The sequence below is a fragment of the Clarias gariepinus genome, chromosome 12 (assembly GCF_024256425.1).
Source record: "Clarias gariepinus isolate MV-2021 ecotype Netherlands chromosome 12, CGAR_prim_01v2, whole genome shotgun sequence".
Classification (NCBI taxonomy): Eukaryota; Metazoa; Chordata; class Actinopteri; order Siluriformes; family Clariidae; genus Clarias; species Clarias gariepinus.
Genome location: NC_071111.1, coordinates 15,247,479 through 15,275,310, shown reverse-complemented (window position 1 = coordinate 15,275,310; position 27,832 = coordinate 15,247,479). Strand labels below are relative to the sequence as shown.

At 36.3% G+C, this 27,832-nt stretch overlaps 2 protein-coding genes across 3 annotated transcripts in view; one reads left to right on the top strand and one right to left on the bottom strand.

Annotated features, from left to right (window-relative positions):
• ano2b (anoctamin 2b) overlaps positions 1 to 5,294 on the bottom strand; it is a 36,247-nt gene extending 30,953 nt beyond the window's left edge. Inside the window, exons 1-2 of the mRNA XM_053508515.1 lie at positions 5,244 to 5,294; positions 4,595 to 4,924 (exon numbers count right to left, since the gene is read on the bottom strand). Coding sequence (XP_053364490.1) covers positions 4,595 to 4,924; positions 5,244 to 5,267 — 354 coding nt within the window. The 5' untranslated portion in view covers positions 5,268 to 5,294. The remainder of the gene's footprint in view (positions 1 to 4,594; positions 4,925 to 5,243) is intronic.
• Positions 5,295 to 14,765: 9,471 nt separating this feature from the next.
• Positions 14,766 to 27,832, top strand: cd9b (CD9 molecule b). Of its 2 annotated transcripts, none has more exons than XM_053508520.1 (8): positions 14,766 to 14,981; positions 24,732 to 24,834; positions 26,047 to 26,144; positions 26,447 to 26,521; positions 26,600 to 26,701; positions 26,797 to 26,886; positions 26,980 to 27,063; positions 27,162 to 27,832. In XM_053508520.1, the coding sequence occupies exons 1-8, from the start codon at positions 14,913 to 14,915 to the stop codon at positions 27,225 to 27,227; spliced, it is 687 nt and encodes a 228-aa protein (XP_053364495.1). In that variant the 5' UTR covers positions 14,766 to 14,912; the 3' UTR covers positions 27,228 to 27,832. The 2 variants fall into 2 exon arrangements, with proteins under 2 accessions (XP_053364495.1, XP_053364496.1); XM_053508521.1 differs by lacking the exon at positions 14,766 to 14,981 and adding an exon at positions 22,847 to 23,031.

The window sequence follows — 27,832 nt, the reverse complement described above, 5'->3', positions numbered from 1 at the left end:
GGGCATGAAGCGGGGTATACCCCAGGCAAGGTGCCAATACATCACAGGGCACACAAGAGGCGATGTGGGAACAGCAATTAACCTAATCTGCATGTCTTTCAAATGTGGGAGATTACCCTGAGTACCAGAGGAAACCCACCAATCACCGGGAGAAGATGCAAACTCCACACACACACAGACTCAAGGCAATAATCTACCCTTCGACCCTTGAGGTACGAGGTCACAGTGCTAACCACTATGCCACAGTGCCGCTAAGTCAACAATAAACATCCTATACTTTAATACTGTTTGTTTTACCCCATCATATACTGAAATGTGTTTTTCTAAAAAAAAAAATAAAAAAAAACAGCAGGATGCCTCTGTAAAAATAACACAGAAATGTTTTTACACCACTAACATTATTTTTTTAACATTGGTTTTTTTTTCCTTTTATTTACTTTTTTAACCCTATCCCTTCCTTGACATAGACACTGCTAATATATCCCTTTGTACCACTGGTCATGCTCCACTGTCAGACACACTTCTTTGTTTTAGATCTTGATCAACTGTGTCCTCTGGTAAACCTTATGCTAGCTGGTATTACCTGGGTCCCAGCTGTCTTTGCAATGCTGGGCAGTGCTTTGGTTGGGTGCACTTTAGGTTTTCCCCAGGGGATTAATTATGTGTTAAAAAATATTTTGCATGTACATCACAGTTACAAATGGAGGTAACAGGTCACTTTATCAAACATATCTCTATTGAGGCTCAGTGAAACATTTATAACAAACTTCACCTACATGGAGTTCGGTAAAACACTGTGTGTGGGGGGCTGGTGGGGGTGTAACTGGACCCTCTTCTATACACAGAGATGCCAGTAACTCTATCGGTCTGGTAATACTTAGCTATGACATCATGAGCAACAAATAAGCGGTTGTTTAGGGAGAAAGAAGAACAGGTGACCCTGGTACTCACATTTTTATTCTGTCCCCGCGATACACACACCACACGAACGTGAGATAAAAATAACATGTGGATCTGAGAAGGTTAATTAGGATAAGATATTCCAATTAGTACTTCATCTCAGCAGGGTAAGGCAATTAGGTCGATTTTAGCCTGGGCTGAGGGGGAGCCCTCGTTACAGAAACCGGCTGTGGCTGACATTTAAGGGGCTTCCGAAGGCTCAAAAGTGGAAGTGTCTCCACATGATAGGGTGAATCCTGTCTTTGGCATTTGGAATAATTAAGCAGAAATAAAGGGCAGTCAGAATAGGACAAAACTAACATGTGTATGACTGATGATACAAAAACTTATTTTAATGATGATGATTAAAATAATGATGATGATAATGGTCATAAAAATAGGCCTGTTACGATGCTCTGATAAAATTGATGAGGTCCAATGTCTTGACACTCAGGCGAAAGGAGAAGTTCGCTGTTCAGATTGCAGTCATTACATGAAGTGAATAATTTACAGGCTGCAGCCTCAGGTACTTAGCAGTAGTTATATAATATTTAAATGTATCACCACCCTTTAGAGTTAGTTACACCAAGGGCCTCAGGTTTTAAATATGTTAAAAACAAACAAAGGAGCCACTGATACACCGTGATGCACTGAAATGTATTAGCCAACAAGCAACAAATCCAAGAGAAACAAGAAAAAGAAGGATAAATCCGGGTATCAAAATGAATAAAAATAACTGGTCCATATGAAAATCATATAGGAAGATGTTACTCTATTTTCATAATTCTACAGTACTCTATTTCAGAATAGAATCTCTCTGGTTGTCACTATGGTTACAGGCATTATAGACTAACTCTAGCTCAAAATGAGTGCTGAGTCTGACCGTTACCCAAATGGTGCCCTAAATCCTGCAGTCCTCCTCCGAGTCTGCACTTTAGTTAAATTGAAAATATCTCTTTCAAAAGTCTGTCAGTGTCATTGAATAATAAAATGCAGATCAAACAGTGCCCAGTTCAACTTGTATTGCAACACTTTCATCGACAGCCATCAATTATTATGGCTTGTATTAACATTTATGATCATCGAGCTTGATCTAAACTAGCATAATAAGCTAGATATAGTTTAATTAACTTACTAGCTAAATTAACTTACACTGACAGTGTCTTACATTTTCACATGTACTTAGTTTAGCATTTTTATAGTCTTGTCAATCATGAATAGCCACTGAGGAAAAAAAGCTGCACATTTTACATGAGTAATAATTTTGCTTATGCTTATGATTACCCATATGTTTTTTTTAACCTAGAATATTATTAAGACACTACACAACGCAATAGATTTTTTCCATTCTGCTGTAACAACGCCAGTAGCAGGTTGCTCTAAAGTGAATTGATAGGGTTTTTTTTTTCACATCCCTTTCCAAGTTATCCAGATGGTGTTAAAGTAAAGGATACAGGTAGTAGTATTTTGTAGTTCTTACAAAAAAAAAAATAATAAAGAAAAAGCTGAAAGTGGGAATGTGGAGATACGAGACAATTCTTAGCTTTTGAGTGGCTCAAAGCTCTGGAGGATTTAAAAATGGCAAATAATTGGGATTCACCACTCATTCAGATATTTACTGCTTTTTACTAATCATCTAACAATATTACACAATCTGCATAGTTTAATATAATGAGGAATATACTGCGATTATTTTCCTCAAATAAAACACTGTAAATGTGCAACAACACAAAACTCTTGAGGTAAACATTATTATGACAAACAATTTTACATAACTCCATATTACATTTACTCCATAATTGGACCATATAACAGTTCTTACTGAAAAACACAAAATGGCAGGAAGGCAAGGTTTTCATTAAAAAAAAAATCAATTAATTTATAATAAATTAATTAATAAATAAATAAATTAATTAATTAATTAATTAATACATACTGTGGAGGCATTTTCACTACATTTTTGTTCTAAAATGTATTGCCTGTCAATTAGCTATCCTGTATTACATAAAGTATAATGTTAGTAAGTAAATTAAAAAGGTCTGCATAATACTCTGCTTCTGAGATTTGAGAATTGGCAATTAATTGTGAGAGGTGCAGTGCAGTGTGCTTGCTTTAGACAAGACAAATATTGTACTGTATGCTTTTAAAATCATTTTTGATTAAGGCCATGGGCAAGGTGACCCAAATCCAACACTATAAAGGATTAGGTGTGAATAAAATAAGTGTCTAGCTGTTAAACATGATCATTTTGAAGGTCATGCTTTCTCAATGTCTTTGAATGTCTTTTGAAATACAAAATGTCTTTTACTTACACATTTAAGTTTGATGTTGGTTTTGGGCAGCACAATTATTTATGAGCTTAGCTAAAGTAATCTAATTAGCAACCATTTGTTGTTTGCGCATTACAGTGATTCTTTACCTTCTTCTTTAACTCTCATTTTAAGTCTATTAAAGTATATTTTTAGTATGTGAACAATTAGTGCTCAAATACTGTCAAATCCTTTCAAAGATGTATACACTTAAATTAAGATCAAATCAAGTGCAAAATTATAATATTCTTAAAGTGCTTCCCAATCTAATGCCTAAATTGTAAGTTTAAACTTAGAAATAAAAAACGGTATGTCCATCTAATACTCATTTTAAGATATTAAAGCCTAATATTATTAGTGCATATACGTATATTAAACTTTTTTTAATTACTTGCAACGTATTCAACTCCACCATAATTTGAGCTCATAATTTCAGTTTTAAAAGAAGCATTGTCTATCCAGGAATACAATGCAATATTAATTAGGTGAGTAACCATGAGTAAGCTGCATGCAAATATTAGAACTGTAAGCAATCACTCATTCCTATAATAATCATATATTGTGTATAGCTCACACCAGGTTTCTGTTTAACAACTAAAGCTGCTTTTGATCTTCTTTTGTTTAGGATGACTTTTAAAAATACCTTTGTAATCTATTTAGGATTTGTCATATTAAGCATTTATCCAGAATAAACATACAAATGACTGACAGTAATAATTCATCCAATATGATTACTGATAAAATCATCTATAATAACCAGGTTTTACATGAAAAAAAAAATGCTGCTCTTTTGGCCTCTGAAAATGTTATGGTTCAAAAATAAACAGTTTCTCTGGAAAACCTGGCATGAGTCCCGGTGCGATTAGAAGAGACAGCCAAAAGGAGTAGCCCAAACCAAACACCCACACATGCAGAAATTCCACTCTGGTATATTTTGTGAAGCAGTAGTTCTAGAAGAGCTGATATAAAATGAAATCTATCAATATTACTTGCTAATAAATAAAATAGCCTTGACAAATCTGCAAAATATGCGCACATCTTTAGCGAAATTCTCTGGCCAGAGCCTAGTGACAGAAAAAAAATCCTTCACTAAGGCATCATGAAAACCATTCCATTTGAAATGATTCACAGCTTTCAATGCTGACTAAAAGCATTCCATTTACACCACCTTAATATTCGACTTCAAACCTTTGCTCAAAAACCCACATCAACTCTTGCTTTCTGGGGGTGCGTTTGGTAACATTTGGCTGAACTCTGGTTTGTCACCATAACACAGTGAGTCAACAGAAACTGTCCTATTACTCAGGAGACTTCAGGTGTGATGCAGCGAATTAACCTTCACCCACCTCATTGTCACGCTCGATGTGCAATCCTGCTTCTCTCAGGTGGGTCTCAAACTCATCTCGGATCCTGAATTTCTCACCCTCGGCTGGATCCGTTGGTCCCATGTCCACCACAACCTCAGCATTGTCCTCCTTCACTGCTTCAGCTCCTTTGCTCCCTGCTCGTGGAAAGCTGCCGTTGGAGATGACCGAGAGCCGGTGCTGTCCTGGAGAGTCATGGACCACTGGCGTTACCCGGTACACCAGCACATAGTCCACCTTCCTGTTCCCATCAGCGAAGTACAGCCCTTTGCCCGGTTCGTGCCCCATACCGTCCAAAAAGTTGTTGACCACCTGAAGCGGGTGACAAAAGCGTAAATGAGCAGAAGCATGCGTGCCCAGTGCATATCAAATTCACATCAGAGGGAAGCTGGGAGGGTGGGGTGAGGGGGTGCATACTGATGATAGGCATGGATGTAGGTCAGTCTATTGCTATTTCTAATTTAGCTGCTCTCAATAGACTCCGATATACCCTGGTAGACGAGGAGAGCAGCACTGGATGGGGACACCTTCCATTCAAGGTTGTACGCGTTAAAAGTCATTCAATAACCTACTAACAGGCAAACTGAGCCAGCATGTTGAGTGAGTTAGTTAGTAAAGAAAGAGTACTTACGGGCAGCTTGTCAGAGTGTAACATGTTGTTTGTGCTCTTAATAGAAACCAAAGCGCAGGAGATACACAGCGAACTGAATCGCTCTTAACGTCTCCTTCTTCTGCTTCTTCTAATTCCACGCGACGTGCGCGCCGCACAAACGCCTACTTTCCTCAGAACATGTCCACACCCTAATCACTCCGAAAAGACACGCCACTTTAGCATCCTAACCCGTCGTCAAATCACACCATTTACTCTGCACAAGAGAAACCCTCCCGCCTGTACAGGTTTGGCGCTGCTCGCTACTGACGAGGCTGACTAGGAAGCGCGAGGCGAGGCTCTCGCGCAACCACCGCATCTCCATAGAAACTTGGGATTCGTCACTCTCTTCATTCTAGAAACACCTGTGCATCTTCAGCCTCAGGACCATTAGAGCCATTAGAGAAATACTGATCTGTTTAAATCACACACATACTGTACATATCTGACTGCAATAGTGCATTTGTGATGAGACATAGAATTGGGCAAAGTTATTTGGAGCTGGAATATAAACTGCCAGTAGCTGGAAAGGGTGCGTGGAACCTGGCAAACAAATAGATATAAATCACAACTTATTATAAAGTTAGCCTGAAAGGTTGTGCTTGTTACTGAGCTCTAATTCATTTGTCTTGAATTAGCTGCGTGTTGTCTAAACCACAATAACTTTTTTAATGGTATAGTATTTATATTTTATAAATAAAAAAAATTATATAATCAGATAACAATAATATCATTTCAGCATGAAGCAGGTAAATGTAGCTCACCGAATGTGAACTCTCCTCCATGTATCCAAACGCATCAAGCCCCATTCCAGAAACTTCTCTGGCAATGCTGTACAGTCTGTCGCTGTGGATGGAACTGCATTCACTCTTTGCCACATTTCTCCTCAGTTGATTCATGACATTGCTCGTTTCTATACCGCAGGAAAAAAAAAAAAACTGCTTAAATCAATCATTTATAAGTGACAACTTTCCAAAAGATGGTTTTGCTCAAGAATAAAAATGCGCTTAAGCTTCAGGACCATGGATAGATACTCTAAAAAGAGGATCAGTAAACTGGAAAACTTTCGCAGTAAAAAAAAACACAAGAAATGTTTATCAGTGAGAAAAAAAGGAGGCAGAAAAAGAAAACATTAAGCAATATTTGTGAAAGCAAGTACCAGGATATCAAATATGTTAATTCTACAGAACATTAATATGTTGTGGCATTAAAACCTGTCGTTAATTGTTAAAATGTTTATAAAATTGTATAAAACTTATAAGAAATGCCAGATAGGAAAACAGCTTGTCATCTACACAGAAAAGAAGACTTAGTCATCTACCAATTACATAAACATCATTAAACTAAAAGAATTTTTTTAATGTTGTCAGAATGTTATCAATTTTAAATGATAAACTTCTATTACTAGTTGAAGAAAAGCCAACAAAGAAAGAGCAAATAGAGTACCTGAAAATTATCCAAAACTCTACACCTCATTTGTGAATGGTACTCATGCTTCAGGTGATAGTTGCTTTGAGTCTCTAACATTTTTGATAAAAAAAATCAATTTATATGTAATAATTATTAGTACAGAACATGGTTTCAAAGTGTTGCATGTGTAACCAAATCCCTAGACATATTACTCATAAAACCTGCTTAATCATCGTTTATTTATTATTAAAGCGGTAAGACTGAGGACTATGCATTCTGCATTTACTTTAACCAGCCTGACAGGTCAAGAGAATGACGTTAATTATCTCGTTTAAATGGCTCCTGTCAAGGGGTGGGATATAGAGGGTAAGTGAACAGTTGTTTCTCAAAAGTGATGTATTGAATGTGCAAGAGTAAGAATCTGAGTCATTATGACAAGGGCCAGACTGCGATGGTTAGCGCATGTCCAAAACGGCAGGTTTTAAGGGGTGTTACCAGTATGCATTGGTTAGTACCTACAAAAATTTGTCCTAGGAACTTGATTGCTTGACTGGTGATTGTGTTCATTGGTGTTAAAGGCCTATTTAAGACTAGCCCTTTTAAAAGCTCCAGAGTATATCACAGAAAGGTGACAATACACAACTCGCTGTGTCTGTGGCTATGTAGCTGCAGACAGGTCAGGACAGTCATGCTGAAAAAAGTCTACTCCTTAAAGTGTCCAAAAAAGGCAAATGACCAAAAGACCATGTATCATTGGAAGAAGGTGGCCTAAACTGATAAGTCACATTTTATTTTAATTCATGTATCGATGGCTGAGTGTGTGTGCATCCTGTATCCGGGAAAGAAATGGCATCAAGATGCCCTATGAGAAGAAGGCAAGTTGGTAAAGCCAGTGTAATGATCTGGGCACCGTTTTGCTGGGAACTCTTGTCTCCTCCATTTATGTGGATGTTAACATGTTGACATATTCCACCACATTACCATGCAGACAAAGAGCAGACCTCCCTGGCAATGGTAGTTTAAAATGGCTGTGGCATCTTTCCCACTGCAAAAACTGTCTGGGAATGCTTTGAGGAACATGCCAAAGAGTTTGCAGGTGTGGAACCTGCTAGACAAACAAGTCCACAGAGGCCCTTACAACTTATGGGATTCAAAGGATCTGCTCTAATGCTCTAAGAAACAGCATACCTTCAGGGGTCTTGTAGAATCTGCTTTGATAGGTCAGGACTGTTTCGATGGCACAAGCGGGACCAATACAATATCAGGCAGGTGGTTTTAATGCTATGGCCAAGATAAGATACTTAGGTGTATTTATTATGTAATAAATCTGCCCAATTGTATTTTTTTTTAATCATCAGCTGTAACAGAATCTTTCGTTATTGACCTCGAAGTGGGCTACTTTGTCACTACTACTAGTTTAATTTGGGGAAAACTACAGCAAAAGATCACATTTACACTCATATGCTATTTTTAAGTTTTATCTAAATTTTTAAGCCTTTAAACTATACTTTATTTTAAAAAGATTTGCTGTTCATTCCATGTTACTTTTCTGACACATTAATTTCATTAGCAAATAAACTGCAAATTTAAAATCTGTGTGAAGTTCAAGTAAAAACTGAAACTAAAACACAGACTATACTGGAAAAAAAGAAGCTCATATTATTTTAAATATGGTTTATCTAAAAGTATGCTGTATGTATCTCTGCATACCTCCAATTAACATTTACTGTTTTTAAACATTTTCAATAAAGTGGATTTTCAGATGCCCAACCACAACCACACAAGTATTTTTTAATTTAATTCCATTACTGCCTAGCATAAACAAATAGAGACACTATAACATGACCAAACTATGTCTACTCAATTATTGTTTAACAGGACTGACATGCACTTACCATCCTGTGTCAGTGATCCTGGACTGTTCATAGCCATTTTGAGGGTCTGGGGTCTCTTGGCTACTGTCAGAGTGCAAAATCCGTTCTCGGCTTTGTCCAGGCTTAAATCACAGACGGTTGGAGCAGTTAATACCATGCCTGCTTGAGAGGAGACTTATGGCTATGCCAAACCCGAACTAATTGGCAGAAATTGTTGTCTTGGTTTAGTAACAGCTGAACAGAGTTCATGACAAATTCCAGACTCAAACCTTCGCTAATTGATTAGCTGCAAATAGTGAATGTTAAAAAAAAATCCTTCTGAAAAGCTCTGAAGTAAGATTATGCTCTTCCAAAATTAAAGTTCAATAGTTATAACACATAATCTCTTGAATATAAGACTTGAAGCAAGAACCTCTCATCTCCCGGTGCTGTATGATGTGGGATAGTGTCTTATTACACTCCTCACCTGTTAAATATCTCTGCAATTAAATATTAAGGCAGTCTGTACCTGCTTTTCGTGGAACCCTTATCCCAACTTCAAGGAAATAAACAATGTCACAGACTGTATTAGGTCTAATTAGACTCTTTGACTGACATATGCGCACTGAGGTTTTATTAGTCAGCATAGCTAATTAGTCAGCACTGCATGATACTACTACACTTTAGGAATATTAGAAAGCCCGTGAAACACAAGTAGCTCATCAGAATACTTCATCACAAGGTTGTATAACAAGATAAGCTTTTTGCACTGCACAAAGTTGCGTTAAATATATTATAACGTATTAGATAAACACACACACACACACACACACACACACACACACACACACACACACACACACACAAAAAAAAATATTTTTTATTGTCCCTAATACTTTCCCATGTAAACGTCTCAACTTGTCTTCAACATCCACATGCTTCATGTAAAGACCTATATAATTAATTTAGATTTTCTTTGTAATTACTTTTACGCTTAAATCTAACATCTAGTCATCAAAATCAGTAGTAAATATTGGCAAGTATGAAATTATAATATACACTGTCCAAGGTTCTACAAATAGATTTATTCTTAAATAAGCTCACCCCCACAGCTTGGCAGATGCTCTTGATTCAGTTGATTTCTCGTTGGAAACAAGAAAGCTAGAAAATGTCACGTCTAAAGAAAGACCTCTTCTAAAGACAGATCCTAAGCATTCTATTCATTTTTATACCAGGGTTACATTTCAAAATGGTGGACTTCATGACAAGAGCTGTTAAGTAGTGGGGTTTAAATTACAAAAAGGGGTTCATGTCCATTGCTATGTAAACCAAACTGTTTGAGCAGCAACAAAATATGTGATCATAAATGAAAGGCACAAAGAACAAAACTAATACTAGCTCAGCTGTGTCTACACTATTAGCTATATTACATAGAAAAACCGTCTAATTATTTCTGATGCCTGGACCTAATCCTAGATGCTCAAGACAGTTTCGCCCAAATTACTGCAATTCTGAATATAAACATTATTAAATATTATTACATGTATAACAGCTTTAAGTCAGTAGTGTTTTCTTTACATTTTGGTATTTTGAATTTAGTTTTCCAGAGAAAACTACTATGGAGAAAAGAGGGAACTTTGGCTCCCTCGTGGGGTAGAATATGGAACTGCTTTATTATTAATAATATTTTTTATGGCTCTTGTGGTCTGAAGGCACCTACTGGCCACATGTACCACTCATACTTACTAAATTGTCCTGGTCAGTAGTATATGTGTTTTTCAGGTACTGAATTGGGAAATTAGAGAACATCTTTCCAGTTTGTGATTTTACATTTTAAAGTAAAGGATCTGTCTTAAATGTCAGGATATATCTTCTGGGCTGTCCCATCTAGACTTATCAGTTTTGTTTTGTTTTTGTTTTGTTTTCCTGTTCCAGAAGAGCCTATAAAGTATTTCCTTTGTCTCTTCTATATGGACTTATGAGGCCTGTCATGACAATATGATTGGTACAGTATCTTGTTTTTGTTATTTTCTACATTGTAATGCTTTCACAGAATTTAAGATGGTAAATCATCAGCTCTTTATTAAAAAAGAAGAGCACTAATTTTTTACACATGACTGTACATGTTATATAACTATCTGTTATTTTAATTATTCTTAACAAAAGTTTTATTATTAGTCTAAAAATGTTTGTTTTTCTTAATTAAATGTTAGTAAGAGTTTTAGTAAGAGACTGTTGCCTTGCACATCCAGGTTCGATTCTCACCTCTGGTCTGTGTGCATGGAGTTTGCATGTTCTTCCCATGCTTTATGGGTTCCTTACAGGTGTTCCGATTTCCTCCCACATTCCAAAGACATCCGGGTTGGGCTAATTGGCGTGCCCAAACTGCCCCTAGTGTGTAAATGAGTGTGTATGTATGAGTGTGCCCTGTGTTGGATTGGTACCCCTACCAGGGTGTACCCTGCCTCGTGGGAGTCTCCTGGGATAGGCTCCAGGCCCCCTGCGACCCTGTATATAGGATAAAGCGGTGTAGAAGATGAGTAAGACAATGAGTGATTGATCTGCAGCCCTCTGGTGAAACATTATGGTACTACAGGAAGCTATTTGTTTGTTTGTCTGTTAATTGGAACTTTAGATGGCAACAGTGTGTATATGATTGGTTTTGCTGTACTCTTGTTTTTTTTTTTTGTATTTAAAATTTTATGATATTTCAAAAAATTATTAAACTAAGAATTTTATACATTTCACACTGACCTTTGTTAACACACACACAAAATATTTGAGTAATTTGATCAATTTGTTTGCTATCTGAAATTAAGATAATAGGTAATCCTAGCTTTAGCACACTGAATTGGTTACCTCATTTGCAAGGACATGTACCCCTTAGGATTAGAATGTTAAATTCTGTCATATTATAGCACTGGACATCACCCACATATGTTATGTAAAGTCAGTAGTGCTTTACTGAAAGTGCCTACCTTACCTAGAGCATGTCCTATACCTGGGAGAATTGGTAAGGTTGGTAAGAATTGACCTAAAGCAATCATGTGCAATAAGACTTTTTAAAATGTATACATGGCTAGAGGAGGAAGAAGATCTGCTGGGATCTCTGGAGGACAAAAAAAGCTAAGATTTATGCCAAAAAGCAGAACAATGATCATAAACAAGATGATGTCTGCCAATTATTATTCATAACAGTGGACTTATCTTGGAAAAGTGGAATGCTGGTGAGGAACCCAGATGCTTATGTCCTATATAGAGAAGACTATCAGGGTATAACAATCATGTACATTTTCTACAAAAAAGAAAGATTATATGTGGTGACAAATATTGTCAGAATAAAGAACCTTCATAGTAAGAATGGCTGAACATGTTGCTGACAGACTCTCATTATCTGGACCCCAGTTTGTCACCTGGGAGAATGTGGATAACTCCAGCATAGGTGACCCTGTGGACAAAGGAAGCGCTCCGGCATAAAAGCACATTGTTGTGCATCAGGGGAAGAACTAGACACAATAAAGCCACACTGGGGCAAGACTACTGTAGTCTGGTACTGTACCTCTATGGTTAAGGGAAGGCACCAAAAAAGCTACAGTGTGCAGCAACAGCAATGGCAGATGAACAACAAAGAACTATTTATGCCTAATTCATGTAAACCTCCTCATTTAACTTTTGTCATAGAAAGCTTCGCACACATACAGTACACTGGCTGGGTAGCTAGCTCTGTTAAATTTAAATTAAACAACTGTTGGAATATAAGGGCTATGTTTTTTGCCTGTTACACAAATCCTATAGTATTTTTCAAATAAAAAATTAAAAATATTTGCCGGTATTTAATTTATGATATTATGTGGTTCATGGAACCTCCCAAAGGAGTATAAAACAATATAATTCTTCAGTGTCCAATATCTGTTTTGTGGACAACCAGGTGACCCATGCTTTGAATAGGAGTTCTGGGATTAAGGCACATAAATTATAGCATACAAGTTAAAGCATCACTTTGCCAAGGCCCACTGTCATCATTTACTTTTTGTGGACATGTACAGCATTATTTCGCTGGTGAAAACCTATGACAATCTGCCATCTGCCTGAGCAAATTTACTGTATTAAACAGCTCTTTCCTTTATGTTCTACTTATGCCATCGTTTTATTGCAGAATTTAAAAATCACACTTTAAATTTATCTTTAGATTATCACCTATTTTTTTCTTTTGCCACAGTTCTCATAAGAATCCAAACTTTCCGGATTACTTCAACATCAAAGGTTTATCTAGTAATCTAGCTGCACAAAGAGTCAGGATTTAGTTTAAAACCCTTTTTTGATCCTGATTTAAGTATCTGGTAAACTACTATTATTTACTTTAAGCTTAGCTTCAATAAGACATTGATTTTAAACTCTCAGTTTTGGTTTACATCTCTAAAATGGCAGGCTGACTTTATATTCATTCACATTTTAACAACAAAGTAATATACATTCATAATTACTAGTCTTGAAAGGAAAACTACCACATGGTGGGCAATCAGAATTAACCCATGTGCACAGTTTCGACCAGAGTTTGGATTGTAATAAGACTGTTTTGTGATGAGCCTTTGAGGCATTTAATATTTCTCTGTGTGCCATTAAATTTTTCGCGGGTTAAATTCCAAAACATCTGCCTACCCTTTATATAACCTCCTACATATTAAACAAACTAGCTTCTTGGCTCTATTCTGAACTTTGATAAGACTTAATGAGAATTTAAATAATCAGTACATATTATTGCATTTGCTTGTTGATATTTCATGTACCTAACAGTATTTACCTCTTGAATGTTTCCACATTTTTTCAACATAAAATAACCCATAATGTTGACATTTACATTCACTGACTAATATAAAAAGATAGGTAGCAAGCAAGCAAAGTATTATTTAAAGTTATAACGAGAGGACCATGGATAATTTTTCCAGCCCAATGTTTCAATATAGTCAATGTTTTCTCGCACTGTTATAAGCAATGCTGGGTTTCCACCAAAACAAAAGTCTTACTTGTCACTATTCTGGCAGACAAATGCATTCTATTGACCTGCAGTTGGTGAGATCTGATTCCCAAACTTGCTTGAATTATATTTTGTCTTTTGTAAGTGCTTCTGGATCAGAGCTTCTGCCAAAATGAGCCTTAATGTGTAACAATTCCTTACTGCCACCATCTACTGATTTTAACCCTCTGACATCTATTGTGTTCTGGTTGTGAAGAATGACACACAGCACTGACAGGAATGGGTGATTGGTGAGTGGGTGAGAGAGAGCGGTGCCTTGTCTGTGACAATGGACTCTATTATTTTGTACAAAACACTCGCTTCGCCAAGGCACAATTGTCATCCCTACCGCCCTTCTGGTTGTACCATCCCGAAACTAGTAGAAAAAGCCATAAACATTACAGTGTCATGCAAAGATGAGTAAGGCAACTGCATATTAACCATTAGCACTAAAAGTATCTGCACAATACCACAAATTTTGAAACTCAAGCCCTGGATTAAATTTTATTCCTTTTTTAGCCTTAGGGTAACTCAATTACATTCCAAATGTCTGAGTGTGTAGTTTGTTTGTGTGTCATAGTGCGTGACCTCAGTTTGTAAATATATATAATGAGCTCTTCATTGTCTAATATTGGTTTCATAATTGTTCACAATTGTTTGAGTCAATATAGAAAAAAATTACTTTTAAAGTAAGAAACAAGTACATGTATTACAAGAAGGCTGAAAATATGAGCATCAAGTCAAGTTAAAGTAGGCTTTATTGAACCACATACACACACACACATACATATATATATATATATATATATATATATATATATATATTAAGAAATAATAAACTAAAATCTGTTTAAAGAATACAGAATTCAAACAGTTTTCCATCTTGTTTTCCTTTATTATTAATTTATATTAACATATTTAATTATTATAAAACACTTTTCTTAAAATATTAAATGCAAGTCTGTGATCTTAAATGAATTTTTTATGTCCAAATTGGTACAAAAATAAAAGACGAAATAAATATCCTTTCAATTCGCTCTCTACTGTTTGACTGTATAGCGTACACCCAGAGTTCCCCTTTTGGTTTTAGAGCACCAGTTGCTTGTCCCTATGTCCTGCTCCTCTGTACTCCTTTTGTCCGTTTACTGTACTCACCACCTCCACCCCTTCTTTCTCTCTCCCACTCTCTCCCTCTTTCATTTCAACACAAACACATCTCTCACATCCCCACAGAAGGAGTGGCACTGACCATCTTAAAACCAGCAGAACTTTCTCCCTGCACATTTATTTGGAAAATACTTGTTTTGCTGTCTGGCATAGAAAACCATTTGCAGTCACTTTATTACAAAGTTGCGACTTACCGGTGGAGTCGTGATGGCAGCTTTATCAAGTGGAGAGAAGTCGGTCAAATATCTCCTATTCAGCTTTAATTTTGTTATTTGGGTGAGTTGCAGAAAATCTTTCATTTACTTTTGTTTACTTTTATTTAAAGAAATAATCAGGTGTTCGTAAATGAAATATGGATAAAATGTAAAACTTAATATTTATGATATGCATTTACTTGGTTACTTTGTTTTCAATCATATGACTACCACAATATCACTGTGATACTGTACTGTAAGTGTGGCAATACTGATGAGCAAACAGCTCAAGAATACAGATTGCGATTAAACTCTGACCAACCCGGCCTACATTATTAACTGGATTGCAACAAATCTGTTCCCTTTTTGAAGTTTCTGGACCTTTTATTTAAACACTATATATATACAATTATCTTTGAGTGATTATCAGAAGAGCATAAATAATAAGCTGACATTTTTTAGAATGACAACTGATATTTGAGGGATATTCAAGGCAAACTGATTTTTGAGTGTGCAGAATAATAGAACACAGTTATGAGAGTAAAACCTACATTTATTTTCGGATACCATCAAGGTTCGTTTAGGGTGCCTGTTCATGTCTGAAACACTGGCGTCCCAGGAACTCCCTTTGCCAAACATGTGCAAATGGCTTGGAGCGAGGTCGGGACAGTATGGGGATGTGGCAATAACTCGCAGCCAAGTTCTTGTATTTTTGCAAATGGTGTTCGTGAATAACTGTGTGTAACGTTTGCAGAGACAGAAGCGTCTCTTCTGCAAGTTTAAGGATCAGGAATGATTGCAGTGGGCTCCAAACCACTTTGGCTGGATGATTAAACACCAATCCGAGGATGAACAAAACACCTATGATCTTTTATCAGTTTGATGAAATAGACAGTGTATTTGGAATTATGGTAGGCATAATGAAGACTGCAATGCAATGATGATCCACAAGATGGCAGAATACATGTATGAGAATGCAATGACTCACACAGTGGTTACTGCTGTCTATTGCCTTGTACTGTATAGAGAAACATATTGGCCTACTAAATGGCTTCTTCTTAAGGTATTGAAATACATGAATTATTCAAAAATAGCAGCATGATTCATAAAATCAAGCAGATACAAGTCAGTTATTTTCACAGAAATGGGACCTATTTATACATTGGATCGTGTACTGTTTACTCCAACCATAAATTGTTATAGCATTTCAAGAATCTTTGTGTAATTTATTTGCACAAAAAAAAAAAATGTTTTAAAAAAACGAATACCATTTTAACATGCACAATGTTACAAACACTTACAGGATTGGGACAAAGTTCATGTGGTCTGAAGAGTCCAGATTATCCCAAAGCAATGGGTGTGTCAGTGTATAAGGGGAAGCAACGCACCCATCATGCACAGTGCTCACTGTACAAGCCTGAGAAGGCAGTGTTACTGTATGATCTGGGGCTGCTTCAGTTGGTCAGGTCTAGATTCAGCAACGTTATGTGGAAATAAAAAGTCAGCCGATGAGCCGAATTTACTGAATGACCAGGTTATCTTATCAAAGTCGTTTTTATTCCCTGATTGTACAGGCATATTCCAGGATTTAAAATATGAAAGAGTGGTTCCTTGGAGCATGAGGAATCACACATGAACTGGCCACCGTATTGGACATCATAATCAAAGCTAAGGATGCTAGCATTAAAAATATGTGTAAGCTTTAATAAGTGTAAAGCTTTTCTGTGAAAGGAGTCAAAGTTTGAGCCTGCAAAGAAAATTAAGATATTTCTTTATTTGTTTGCTTGTTTGATCGATTGATTTTTGAATTGTTTGTTTAATATAGACAAGTTTTTTAAAAATCTCTATGCATTTAAATTTTTAGCAGTGTTTTTCCAAATGTTCCCAAACTTGGGCTGCCCAAGTATATTGTCGGCCGCCCAAATCTGTCCCGGAAAAATGTTGCCATCCATGATCGATTAACTTGTAGCGGACAGTTCCCTCAGTGTACTGAGAGTCACTAAATGCAGGCGTTATGAAAAAAGAATTATATTAGTGTACTGATAGACAAAAATGCTCTGCAGAAAAACACAGTTTTACTTAAAAAAAAAAAAAAAAAAAAACAGGAAGAATAAAATCCTTAAAACTGACACGGCTCCTGCCACAAACATTGCATTGGTCAATAACCAACTAAAACAAACAAACAAACAAAAAAACAAAAACAACTGCTTATACGGATTACCTGCAGGTATATGCTGAGGGAGAAGGCTTCAGAACATTGAGACATTTAAAATGTGTACATTTTACTGCTGCTAAAATAAGGGAATGATGTCACAAAAATGTAGATAGAACTCAGAAAATTTTTCATATTATTAGTGGTGCTCGTGAAGCGAAGCACTACTATTGTTATCTCACAGGCTTATATTTTTTCTTATTATTATTATTCTTCTTCCGCCAAAAGTTTGTAACTAGTCCCGCACAGTTTGTTGTAGACCCATGGATAAGGTATCAAATCATGCGGCTTATTCGGGAATGGGGTGCTATGACTTTCCTAAGGGGTGGGCGGTTAATTGCAATGAATTAACTGACCCTAAAAGTCCCATTGAGACCAACATCAGCTATGACATCATAGTCATGATCATATGATCATATGTCTATGATGCCATGGCAAGCAGCGCCATTTTTTTTTAGGAAATGTGCCGCTCTAGTTATTAAGTGTGCCTAGACTATGTTACACCGTTCCGTGCGGCTCGCTCGGGAATGGTGTGCTATGACTTTTGGTGAGGGTAGTCGCGTGGTGCTCCTAAAATCCCCCCAAAAAGGACCCCAAAAAGTCCCATAGACTTAACATTGAGGCCGGCCTCTGCTGTGACATCAAATTTCAGTCGAAGATGCCGCACACATTAGCACTGACCCTGCAGTCGCATAGGCACTTAAAATCTCTTCAGGAATTTTCACTCTCTACTGTAGGTCTTTTTCTGCTACTTCCTCTTCCGTGCAAGTTTGGGGCGTTTGTCATAGACCCATAAGTGAGGTGTCAAATCGTGCAGCTTATTCGGGAAAGGGGTGCTATGACTTTCCTAAGGGGTGGGCGGTTAATTGCCATAAATTAACTGCCCCAAAAATTCCTACAGACTTAACATTGAGACCAACATCAGCTGTGACATCATAGCTACTGTATGACTATGATGCCACAACAAGCACCACTCACATTTTCTTTAGGAAATGTGCCTCTCTAATTATTATTATTAGTCTATGTGACTATATATATATATATATATATATATATATATATATATATATATATATATATATATATATATATATATGGGTCATTCTAGAATTGCGGGTACATTTCAAATAGAAAAAGAAGACAAAAAATAGTATTTTCTTTTTATGTTAAACTTTTTTATTTTCATAGAACACACTTCAAACTTAAGATTTTCAATATTTGCTGATCTGATTTGCTAAAATTGTTCTGAAAATCAAAGTACGAACAGAAAAATCTGTCAACCACTAACAGAGTTGACAATAACAGAGTTGACATTTTCCACCATTTTGTGCTTTAGCTCAAGATGCTAACCTCAAACCAGATACCACATGGCATGTATAAAACAGAAATTTATGTTTTTTCATCATATTATTGTTTTTAAAAAAGTGAATGAGAGATTCACTGAAATATCACAGTAACAGATTCGACAAATAATTAATCAACTATTGGTGTAACCTACACATATTGTACAAATTAATGAGAGAAGAATAATGACATACCTCAGTGCCTTCCAGATTTTCCCGCCAGAGGAAGTGACATCACTTAGAGCAAGTCACATGCTTTTTTTTATCAGTGCTTTAAAAATTGTTGTGCCTTTTTATAACAGAGTTAACAGAGTTGACCAGAACGTAGGGACAGACACAAAAATGTATTTTTTAATTACTAAAATTACAAATAATACAGAAAATAGATGTTTTATGCAACTGTTTACATAAATTAGTAGAGTAAACACACAAAAAAGATTAAAATTAGATGTAATTATTTCATGAAATTGAAGCTGAATGTATGATTCAGGAGGCATAGACAGTCAAAAAAAGGTATAGAGGGAGTCTTTAATTTAATATTTTCATGTCAAAATGTTCCTAAATACACATATAAACATTATTTTTAGTGATAGCTTGATATAATTTGTGTAATTTTTCAAAACTCTTTCAATAAATTTTTTGGTTTTGAAAAATAATAAAAGGTTTATCTCGGAGACGCAAAATGTACCCGCAATTCTAGAATGACCTATCTATCTATCTATCTATCTATCTATATATATATATATATATTTGTGCCGTCCCGTTTCGCTGGCTACCACAGGTATATTTCAGACTTGTGGGAAACACTGGTTAAGGCATGTTCCTGTAATAAAATATTACAGCTTTCATGTTTTGTGTAGCACTGTTTACATTTGGCAGTGAAATGAGGCCACTTGCCCTCCAGGTTTCTATAAAACCACAAACCCACAAAGTATTAAGGACAGAAATAACTGTAATTCACAACAATTGTGAATGTTAAGAAGAACAATAATACGGATGCAGTACTAAGCGTTAACATGTTTGTACGATAAGCCCATAATGATCCACAGAATGATTTTCATTTAGACACAGATTCTAAATCAGACTAGAGCATAATCCAGCAAAATAGCTGAATAAAAATCTTGATTTTTGTTGTGACATGCAAATAATAGCCTCAGAATTTCATGTTACAGAATTAATCCTTGCTCCCAACCTGCACTGAAATATTTTCTTAGCATACATTTCACACAGTCGAGCATTGTTTGCTGCTCACCATATGCATCCCATTATGATCACAATTTATTTAGTGTTCTAACACAATTTCACAAAGTATGTTGTTTTAAACTGGATGCGAGCACATGACAATGAGTTCAGCGTTCCTCTGTAGCATCCGCAGTTTAGCACACACTTTAGATGTGGCTGTACAGGTGATTCACAGATTTAATGTTCAGTGGAGAAATAGTTGTAAAATAGGCCAAAAAATGTCCAACACTTTCAGGGGTATGGTGTTGCCACAGAAAACTGAAGCTGTTCAGAGAATCACAAAAACATGTATAATGCTATAACCACCTATTACTGGTTAATTTCCCTGCTAGTAGCAAGCTTGGACATTAGAAAGAGCGGTTTAGAATGCAGCACTTACTTTATATTGAACGTTTATTGCTTATTTACTGTGAACATTTAATCAAGTAGAAAAAAAAATATTTTCGAGTAGCAAGCATCACAACAGCAGTGTTTTTTTTTTTTACTTTTAGTAGACAAGGTGAAAATTCCCAAATCATTTATTCAGTGGCTACAAAAATAAGACCAAAAAGCAGTTTTTTTTTTAGAGATCTGGTGGAAAAAATATTACACACGGTATATATCAGAAGAACACAGCAATTCAAACCAAAATACACTTAAGCAATATTGCACAAGCAAGAGTGAAGTTATATAAAATAAAATATCAGCCTTGACTGTTAATGTTTTTTGGCTAGAAAAGCGAAAGAAGCCCAATACGGAAAGGGGAGATGTTTTTATAGGTGTGTAGCCCACTTCTATAAACACGTTGTCAATTTCTTTTAGGGCTTACATATTATACTCCTTTTTTAAGGAATCTTTAAAAGTTTATCTAGTAGTGTTCCACCAGAAATACAACTTAGATCATGCATTCATTTTGTCAGTGTCTTATGCAGTGGCTGTAGCTTTAAATGAGCCGCCCAAAAGACCCTTTTGCACCTTATCAAGCATTTTCCACCCGCATTTTTGACTAATAAAAAGAGCCTTTATTCTCAATATTTAGCTATATATATTTAAAACACATCTATAAGCTGAAGCAGGCTATGTTACATGCAGACTCTTTATAGCTTTTCCAATGTTTTGAGTTTGAGTATTAGGGCAGGAAAGATCTCGTAGTTATTGGTTTATAAGGTGACAACGGAGGAAAGTTGAGTAGCTTATGTAAGCCCAGCTAGTACAAAAATGTAAAAGGACAAACAGCAGGAAATGTTTTTTTTTCCTGTGTATTTGTGTGTTCAGGATAAAGCGGTACAGACTGGAGACCCATGACTAAAAATTACTAAAAAGTTAATATTGCATAATACTTCCCTTCTAAAGGTTCTGTAACCCAAAAGAATTTTAGAGTGAGGTGTGGCAACTTAGATAAATCAGATTAAAAGTTGTGGTTAAACAGGTTCCAGGCAGAACAATAATTACGTCATGTTTAATTCACAGCTGAGATTCAAATTCCTGACTTTCTGAATGCAATAAATGTTGCGAAAGCCAACAAATATGGTCTTTGTCATGCTGCCAACAATGCCAAACAGTGGAGCAACCACTGCATACAGGATAGCTGGACAAGTGGTCAGAGCATGTGTGGAAGCAACCACCTGTTCAGGCCGTTAAAGAGAGAACAAGCAGTCATAACTGAAATGTAAATCACTGGTAGCTTTTTACACATACTTTTACTGGAGAACTGCCTTTCAGGTTAACAGTTGTTAATGTAATTGTTGTTACACTGTGATCAGTGTTCTTTCTTCCTATTTAACCAATATACAGTACAGGTGTATATGGTAAAATAATAGAAACATCATGGCTGACCCTGCATTCTGACCCCGAGCAGATCGCCTCCATGCCATGCCGCATTGAAAGTGCATTCAAAGGTGCACTTTATAAAAATATATAGGTCCTTAATTTTTTCTTTTCTACTTTTAAACAAAGAGAAAGCATTCACATTTTAACCATAAACACTCACATTTCATCTGACCTTTAAAATTTTACAGCTGTTTGGCTCTACTTTAGAAGATCATGGAAACAGACAATAAAATCATACTTTATTAACCTTATTCATAAAAAATATTTCTTAGGCAACAAAACAATTTCTTATTTAAATTACAGTCTAAATAAAGAATAGAGAGATATTCTACCAGCCATAGGAACAATGGAAGACAATGATAATGTTGTGTATGCTTTCCAAGATTCTAGCCGGAGGGCCGGTTTTCAATTACTTTTCCACACAACAAACTTCGTAACCAAATCTGAACCAGACATGTTTTTATATGTTAGTTATCTTTAAAGTTACAGGGTGTAAGCCTTTGGAATTTCATTTTCTCAGGTTGTAAAATGCTAATGAAAGTTGATTGGAAAAGGGTATCACATAACATTGTGTTGTGTTCTTCCTTTACTTGGTGGATTAATCTCATGCCTCTGAGTGCATGGGCTTGGAATAACTGCTGTGTCCCAAACCAATCAATGCACACCACATAGCATGACTATGTAGCAATGGCACCAGCTGTGTACATTCATTGTGGTAGTACAAACCTTGGAACTTTTTTATTTATTATAAATGGCACATTCTTTTGTTGAATTCTATCAGTTTATCTTACCTATGAATAACAAGAGACGCTGACCTCATATTTATGCCCCAGTGAAAAAGAAGTCATGGATAAACATTTGGTTACTTAGTTTCACTTCCTGAAACAACACGTTTTGTTTTTTTGTTTTGTTTTTTCAAAACAAAGACTATACTATACTTTTTTTACTGTACTTTTATGTTTTCGTAAGGACAAGCTATTTAACTGACCTATTCCCTTCTCTCTTTACATTTACTACCATCAGTATACTTTGTGGAGTTTTTTTTTTTTAAACAACGAATAAGTAAATAAATCCATTCAGTGTAGTTTTAAATAAACACGGAAGTTCCAAGTTCATTGAAACTAAAATCTCCCTAATTAAACATGCATCATTCAAATCTATGGTCCAACAAAAACCACACCATTAGTTTGTCCACACTGAATCATATCAGAGTTATCAGATACACCTGCACTTCCGGGAACACTCCCCTAACTTCCTGAATCCTAATACACCTTGCCCCGCCCACACTCTGCTTTCAGCCGTCAAATGAGGCTCGGGAGTGTTATAAAGGGGCGTGGCTGGCTGTAAGGTTTTCCTCCTTGTTCAGTCTCTCCTGAGGGAAGGTATACGTTCACGACGTTTCCAGAGGTGTTACACACTTTCTTTGATTTTCTTCACTTGGACATCCTGAAATTTTAACCATGGGAGCAGGAGATGGTCTTAGTTGCATCAAGTACTTGATGTTTGCTTTCAATTTCCTGTTTTGGGTAGGTACTGGCGTTTAATGTTGGCAAATGGCGCTAGTTCCTTTAAACCGGCATGGCTACGGTACTAACATTGACTTGTGATAGTGTATTGCAAAACATGGCTTGTGCTGTGTTGTTTATTCACTTTGTGGATTAATCTCATGGCTCTTAGTGCATAGATTAGGAGTTCCTTCATCTACAATATGTTAGTTTGGGACATGTTCGGGTTGGTTAAAAAAAAGTGCTTTAGTCATTTATTAACTTGACTTCCCAAAGTGTGTGACTGATGGTACTTCTAGCTGGTGAACCAGTGTAAGCATATATTTAATGATGGAAACTTCTAAGCACTTGTGTAAGTCACTCTCTGGATAAGAGTTTCTACTAAATGCCTGAATGTAATTTGTTTCCACCTTCTGAAGCAGTTTGAATAGCCATGTTTGAGGTAATGGATTTGAGTAAGTTCTTCATGGAAGTATAATTTACTGTTAAGGCATTGTTTCCTGAAAAGGTGTTTGCTCTGTCCAGTATGATGAGTACATGTAGACAAATGTAAGTGCTGTTTAAGGGAAGTTGTGGGTGAATGGTTTAATCGGTTATGAAAGGCTCCTTTTAGTTCAAGAAGTTGAATTAGTCATAATTTTACTTTAGCAATGTTTTGCTACGAGCAGGGCTTAGGAATGTGGGCTTATGAAATGTCCAAGCTTCCAAGCATTGGTAATGGTAATCTGAATATTTTGTTCCATGACTAACCCATGGTTAAATGGAAAATGTTTTTTTTTTTTTTTTTCTATACTTTTTCTAGATATTATTATTTTTTTTTTTTAAAGTCTAGATCAGAATTGTGAGTCATAATTATTATCACCTGAAAGATTCTCAGCAGAAAATTGTTAACCCTAAAATTAGCTTACTTGGTCAGTGAAAACCTGTTTTGCAAGTCTAGGCTTTTGTGCGTCGGGGGTAGCAACTTGCAGAAAGTATTCCTGCTAAGTATTCTAATCAGGTGGGGGAAAAGATCAAATAAACAAATAAGGCACACAGATCCATCTAATGATTATAATGGGTTTGGTTCCCTGTAAGGCCAATATGTAAATAATACTTGGGGTTGCTAGCCATTTTGTGGACAGGAGTGCTAAACCTGAGCGAAACTGACCACACCCTGTCCTTATTTTTGATCTTGACAAAAAGCAGTTTCAGGTCCTACCTCAACACTATTGAACTTAAGTTTTGCATGACAACTGTGTTCCAACAATTGATTTTACATTTTATCTTACTATATTATTGTAATTATTGTGGTTTATCATGTTTATCCATAAGGAAATGTGCCCACTGAATGAGATTCATACTATTGCTCACATTCATAACCTTGCAGTTGTGGAATTTATAGGAGGTGCATAACCAGGTTTCCTGCCTGCTACACATCCACTGTTGTGTAAAGTGTTGTCTAAGTAAAATGATGCAGTGAAGTACAACTTTGATTCTGTGTAATTTAAATGTCCCCCACCCTAGTGAGGATGTCTCTTGTTAAGTGTATGTATATATAATATAATTTTTTTTTTTTTTTTAAGTTCCTAACTTCGAGTGTTTTTCACCTGTCTGAAAAGACAAAGCTGCCTACATACTTCCTTAACTGATCTGGCAACATTGCGCCAGTTAGACCTCTGTTATCTTACTGCTGGAAAGAAATGTAAACATTATATTCATGTGTGTTGTGATTTAATCAGCTTGCAGGTACATTCGTCCTGGCTATTGCACTCTGGATGCGTTTTGATAAGTCAACATCTGGCCTTTTTCAGGCGCAAGACTCCCCTTCAGCATTCCTCACAGGTAATAACAACAAAGAAAATCACTCATTTAACACAAATCTTTCAGCATTGAGTTATGCCCCCAGACCTTCAGATTCCCTTTGCAGTTTTGGTTGTGATGGGAATGGCCATGCCCAAAAATTTAACAAATGAACATGGTCATGCAATCAGATACACCACACAGAGTGGAAAAAGAGTGTGTGTGTATATAGTAGAATGCAAATGTCTTGAGTATTATACATTTGACAATTCAAATTCCTATAGGCTTTTTTTTTTTTTTTTTTTTACTTCATGAAGTTCAAAGCGTAAACAAAATATTTATGTAAAGTATAACACTTTTCTGTTTTACATTGGAAAGGCAGAAAGATGACTAAAGTGTGGAGGTGGAGCACCCCCACTTTTTATTTTATTTTTTTGGTGGCATTGTAATTTGCCCCAGTGAACATTGTTCACTGATGACTGTTGGACATCCCAATCCCTAAAATGCCCCTGTTTTGGGGATTTGATGGCACTGGGTTTAAATTAATCCAATCTAATTAGACTAACCTGCTTAAATACCCATACCCATTAATTGGGAACACATGCTTGACTGCTAGCAGTAGTGTGGCAAATTAAGTTTAATACTGTTGCAGCATTTGTCAGATGGTTTTGTGCAGATCAACTTGCATTTCTTGCGTAACTAAGCAGTTAAGGACCTTACTCAAGTGGTGGCAGTGCTGGGATTTAAACTTAATGCTCTATCAATCGGTAGCCCCATATCTTATCCATAGAGCTACCAGTTCTATTTCTTCCCTCTAACCCTTCTTCTTCCACAACCCATCAGACAAGCATTGTTCTGAACTCCCACTACGCCAGTCTCCACAATCCCATAACAAGATGCATTGTTCTGTCTTGTTTTCCCCCATGAAAAAATGCTTGGCTCTTAGCCCCCCCCCTTCATTAGTTTAATAACTCCTAACATGACCACAGGGCAGTGAGCTACTGTCCTGCAATGGCAAATATCTTATTGATTGAGTGCCTACAACAATACATAGTGGGTGGTGTTAGTCAGACTTCAGCATTGGGACTGTTTTGTTTGCACTCTCTGCATACTGAATACGCCCATGCTGCACTAAAAGAATGGCTTCAAATGTGCCATACTTTTTGAATAACATGCATCAGTGTTAAAAAGATTTTTGTCCATAATTCCTTCTGCTCCCCCTCCCCTATACTGACCACTGTTTGTGCTGTTTAGGTGTTTACATTCTCATTGTGGCTGGGGCCCTTATGATGGTGGTCGGCTTCCTTGGATGCTGTGGAGCCATCAGAGAGTCCCAGTTTATGCTAGGATTGGTAAGTAGCATATTAAAAATGTATATAAAATCAGTTGACTTTTGGGATGTTTCCAGTATATTTTTGTACCTGTTTCGCATTCAAAATTCTAATGTCATGCTGTGCTACTTTAAGCAACATGCATTTGCGAGGGGGGGCAACTGTGATAAATAAAAATAATAAAGAATGAATAAAACTACAACATTGTTTTTAAACCACATGATTAAAACTGTCTTCAATTTTCAACTACTTCAATTACTTCAATATCATGCTCTGACAGAACAGTAAAAGTCTCTTCTGTCCATGTTTTTCTTTATCTGTAGTTTTTTAGTTTCCTGCTCATCATCTTTGCAGCAGAAGTGGCGGCAGGAATCTGGGGGCTCTCCAATAAAGATAAGGTTTGTGAAGGATAAAGCAGGCTTAATTATTTATTTTTTTTAAGACCTTTTTGTAACATTTCTTTTCCTTTTTTGCAGATTATAGATGATGTAACTCAGTTCTACAATCAACTGTACAGCAAATACCAGTCGACCAAGCAGCCAGCACTCAAAGAAACTTTGAGAGCTATTCAGTTTGGTGTAAGTGTTAAATTTTATGTACATGTTTTTTGTTAAAGGTTTTGTTATTTCACAGTGGATAATTTCCCCCCCCCCTCGCCCCGTGCTTCCATTAGCTGCAATGCTGCGGTCCATCTGGAACTTTTTTTGATGGCGGTGCAGACACTTGCCCAAAGAAGGAGGGTCTTGATGTTCTTGTCACTACGGTAACAATCTACACTTTGTCATTATGTATAATGACCAACACTTTGGCTGTTTCTTTCCAGTTGATAACCTGCTTTCTTTCATCTTTTCTTTAGAGCTGCCCATCTGCAATATATGAATTATTCAATTCTAAGATGCACGTTATTGCAGGTGTGGGCATTGGCATTGGACTGATTATGGTGAGTATAGTGTTGTGCAGGAACTGATAGATACTTTGAGATAAATAAGATTACATGCTTAATGATTCATTGATGCCAATTGGCTTTCTCATTTACAGATCTTTGGCATGATCTTCAGCATGATGCTGTGCTGTGCCGTCAGAAGGACTCGAGATGTCGTGTAAACATTTTCCCTTCAGGACTAACTTGACTCCCCTTTAAGTGTATACCAGGTGTTCACTGGCAAAGCGATCTGCTAAAACACCCTATAATATGTTAATATATTAAATTCTGTTTCTAATGCAGTTGCATATCCAGCTGAAAATTGCACTGGAGACCAATGTTTAAGTTTTCTGGTTTGCCTGTAGAATATTCTTTTAATTTTGTATTTTATTTTGTTGTGGTTTGCATTTTAGTTTCACTATATAAAACATTTTTATTTAGCAATAGATTGATTTTATAATCATAATTTCCCATTTATCTATACTGGAAAGTTAACTATTTTTGAAATGGTAAATAAAATTTATCTAAAAACATTGAATTCCAATACCCTGGCTAATTTCTTTATGTACAAGGTTATAAATGCAGGACAAAGCCCTACAACTCTTACAACTAAATGCATTGTGCTGAATTCTGCAATTGTTGTACAGTATTTCAGAATACCGACTCATGATTGTTGACTCAAAAATAAGTTAAATAACCATTTTCTGCAGTCATGGCAGATTCTATAACATCCAAACTGATTATTCAGTTGTGTTCTATGTGCAATTACACACGTTTCAGAGTCCTT

Coding starts and splice junctions, on each gene's coding strand:
- cd9b (XM_053508520.1), top strand. CDS start 14,913: ATGGCAGCTTTATCAAGTGGAGAGAAGTCGGTCAAATATCTCCTATTC. Junction 14,982..24,731: donor GCTTTAATTTTGTTATTTGG/GTGAGTTGCAGA, acceptor TGATTTAATCAG/CTTGCAGGTACATTCGTCCT. Junction 27,064..27,161: donor TTGGCATTGGACTGATTATG/GTGAGTATAGTG, acceptor TCTCATTTACAG/ATCTTTGGCATGATCTTCAG.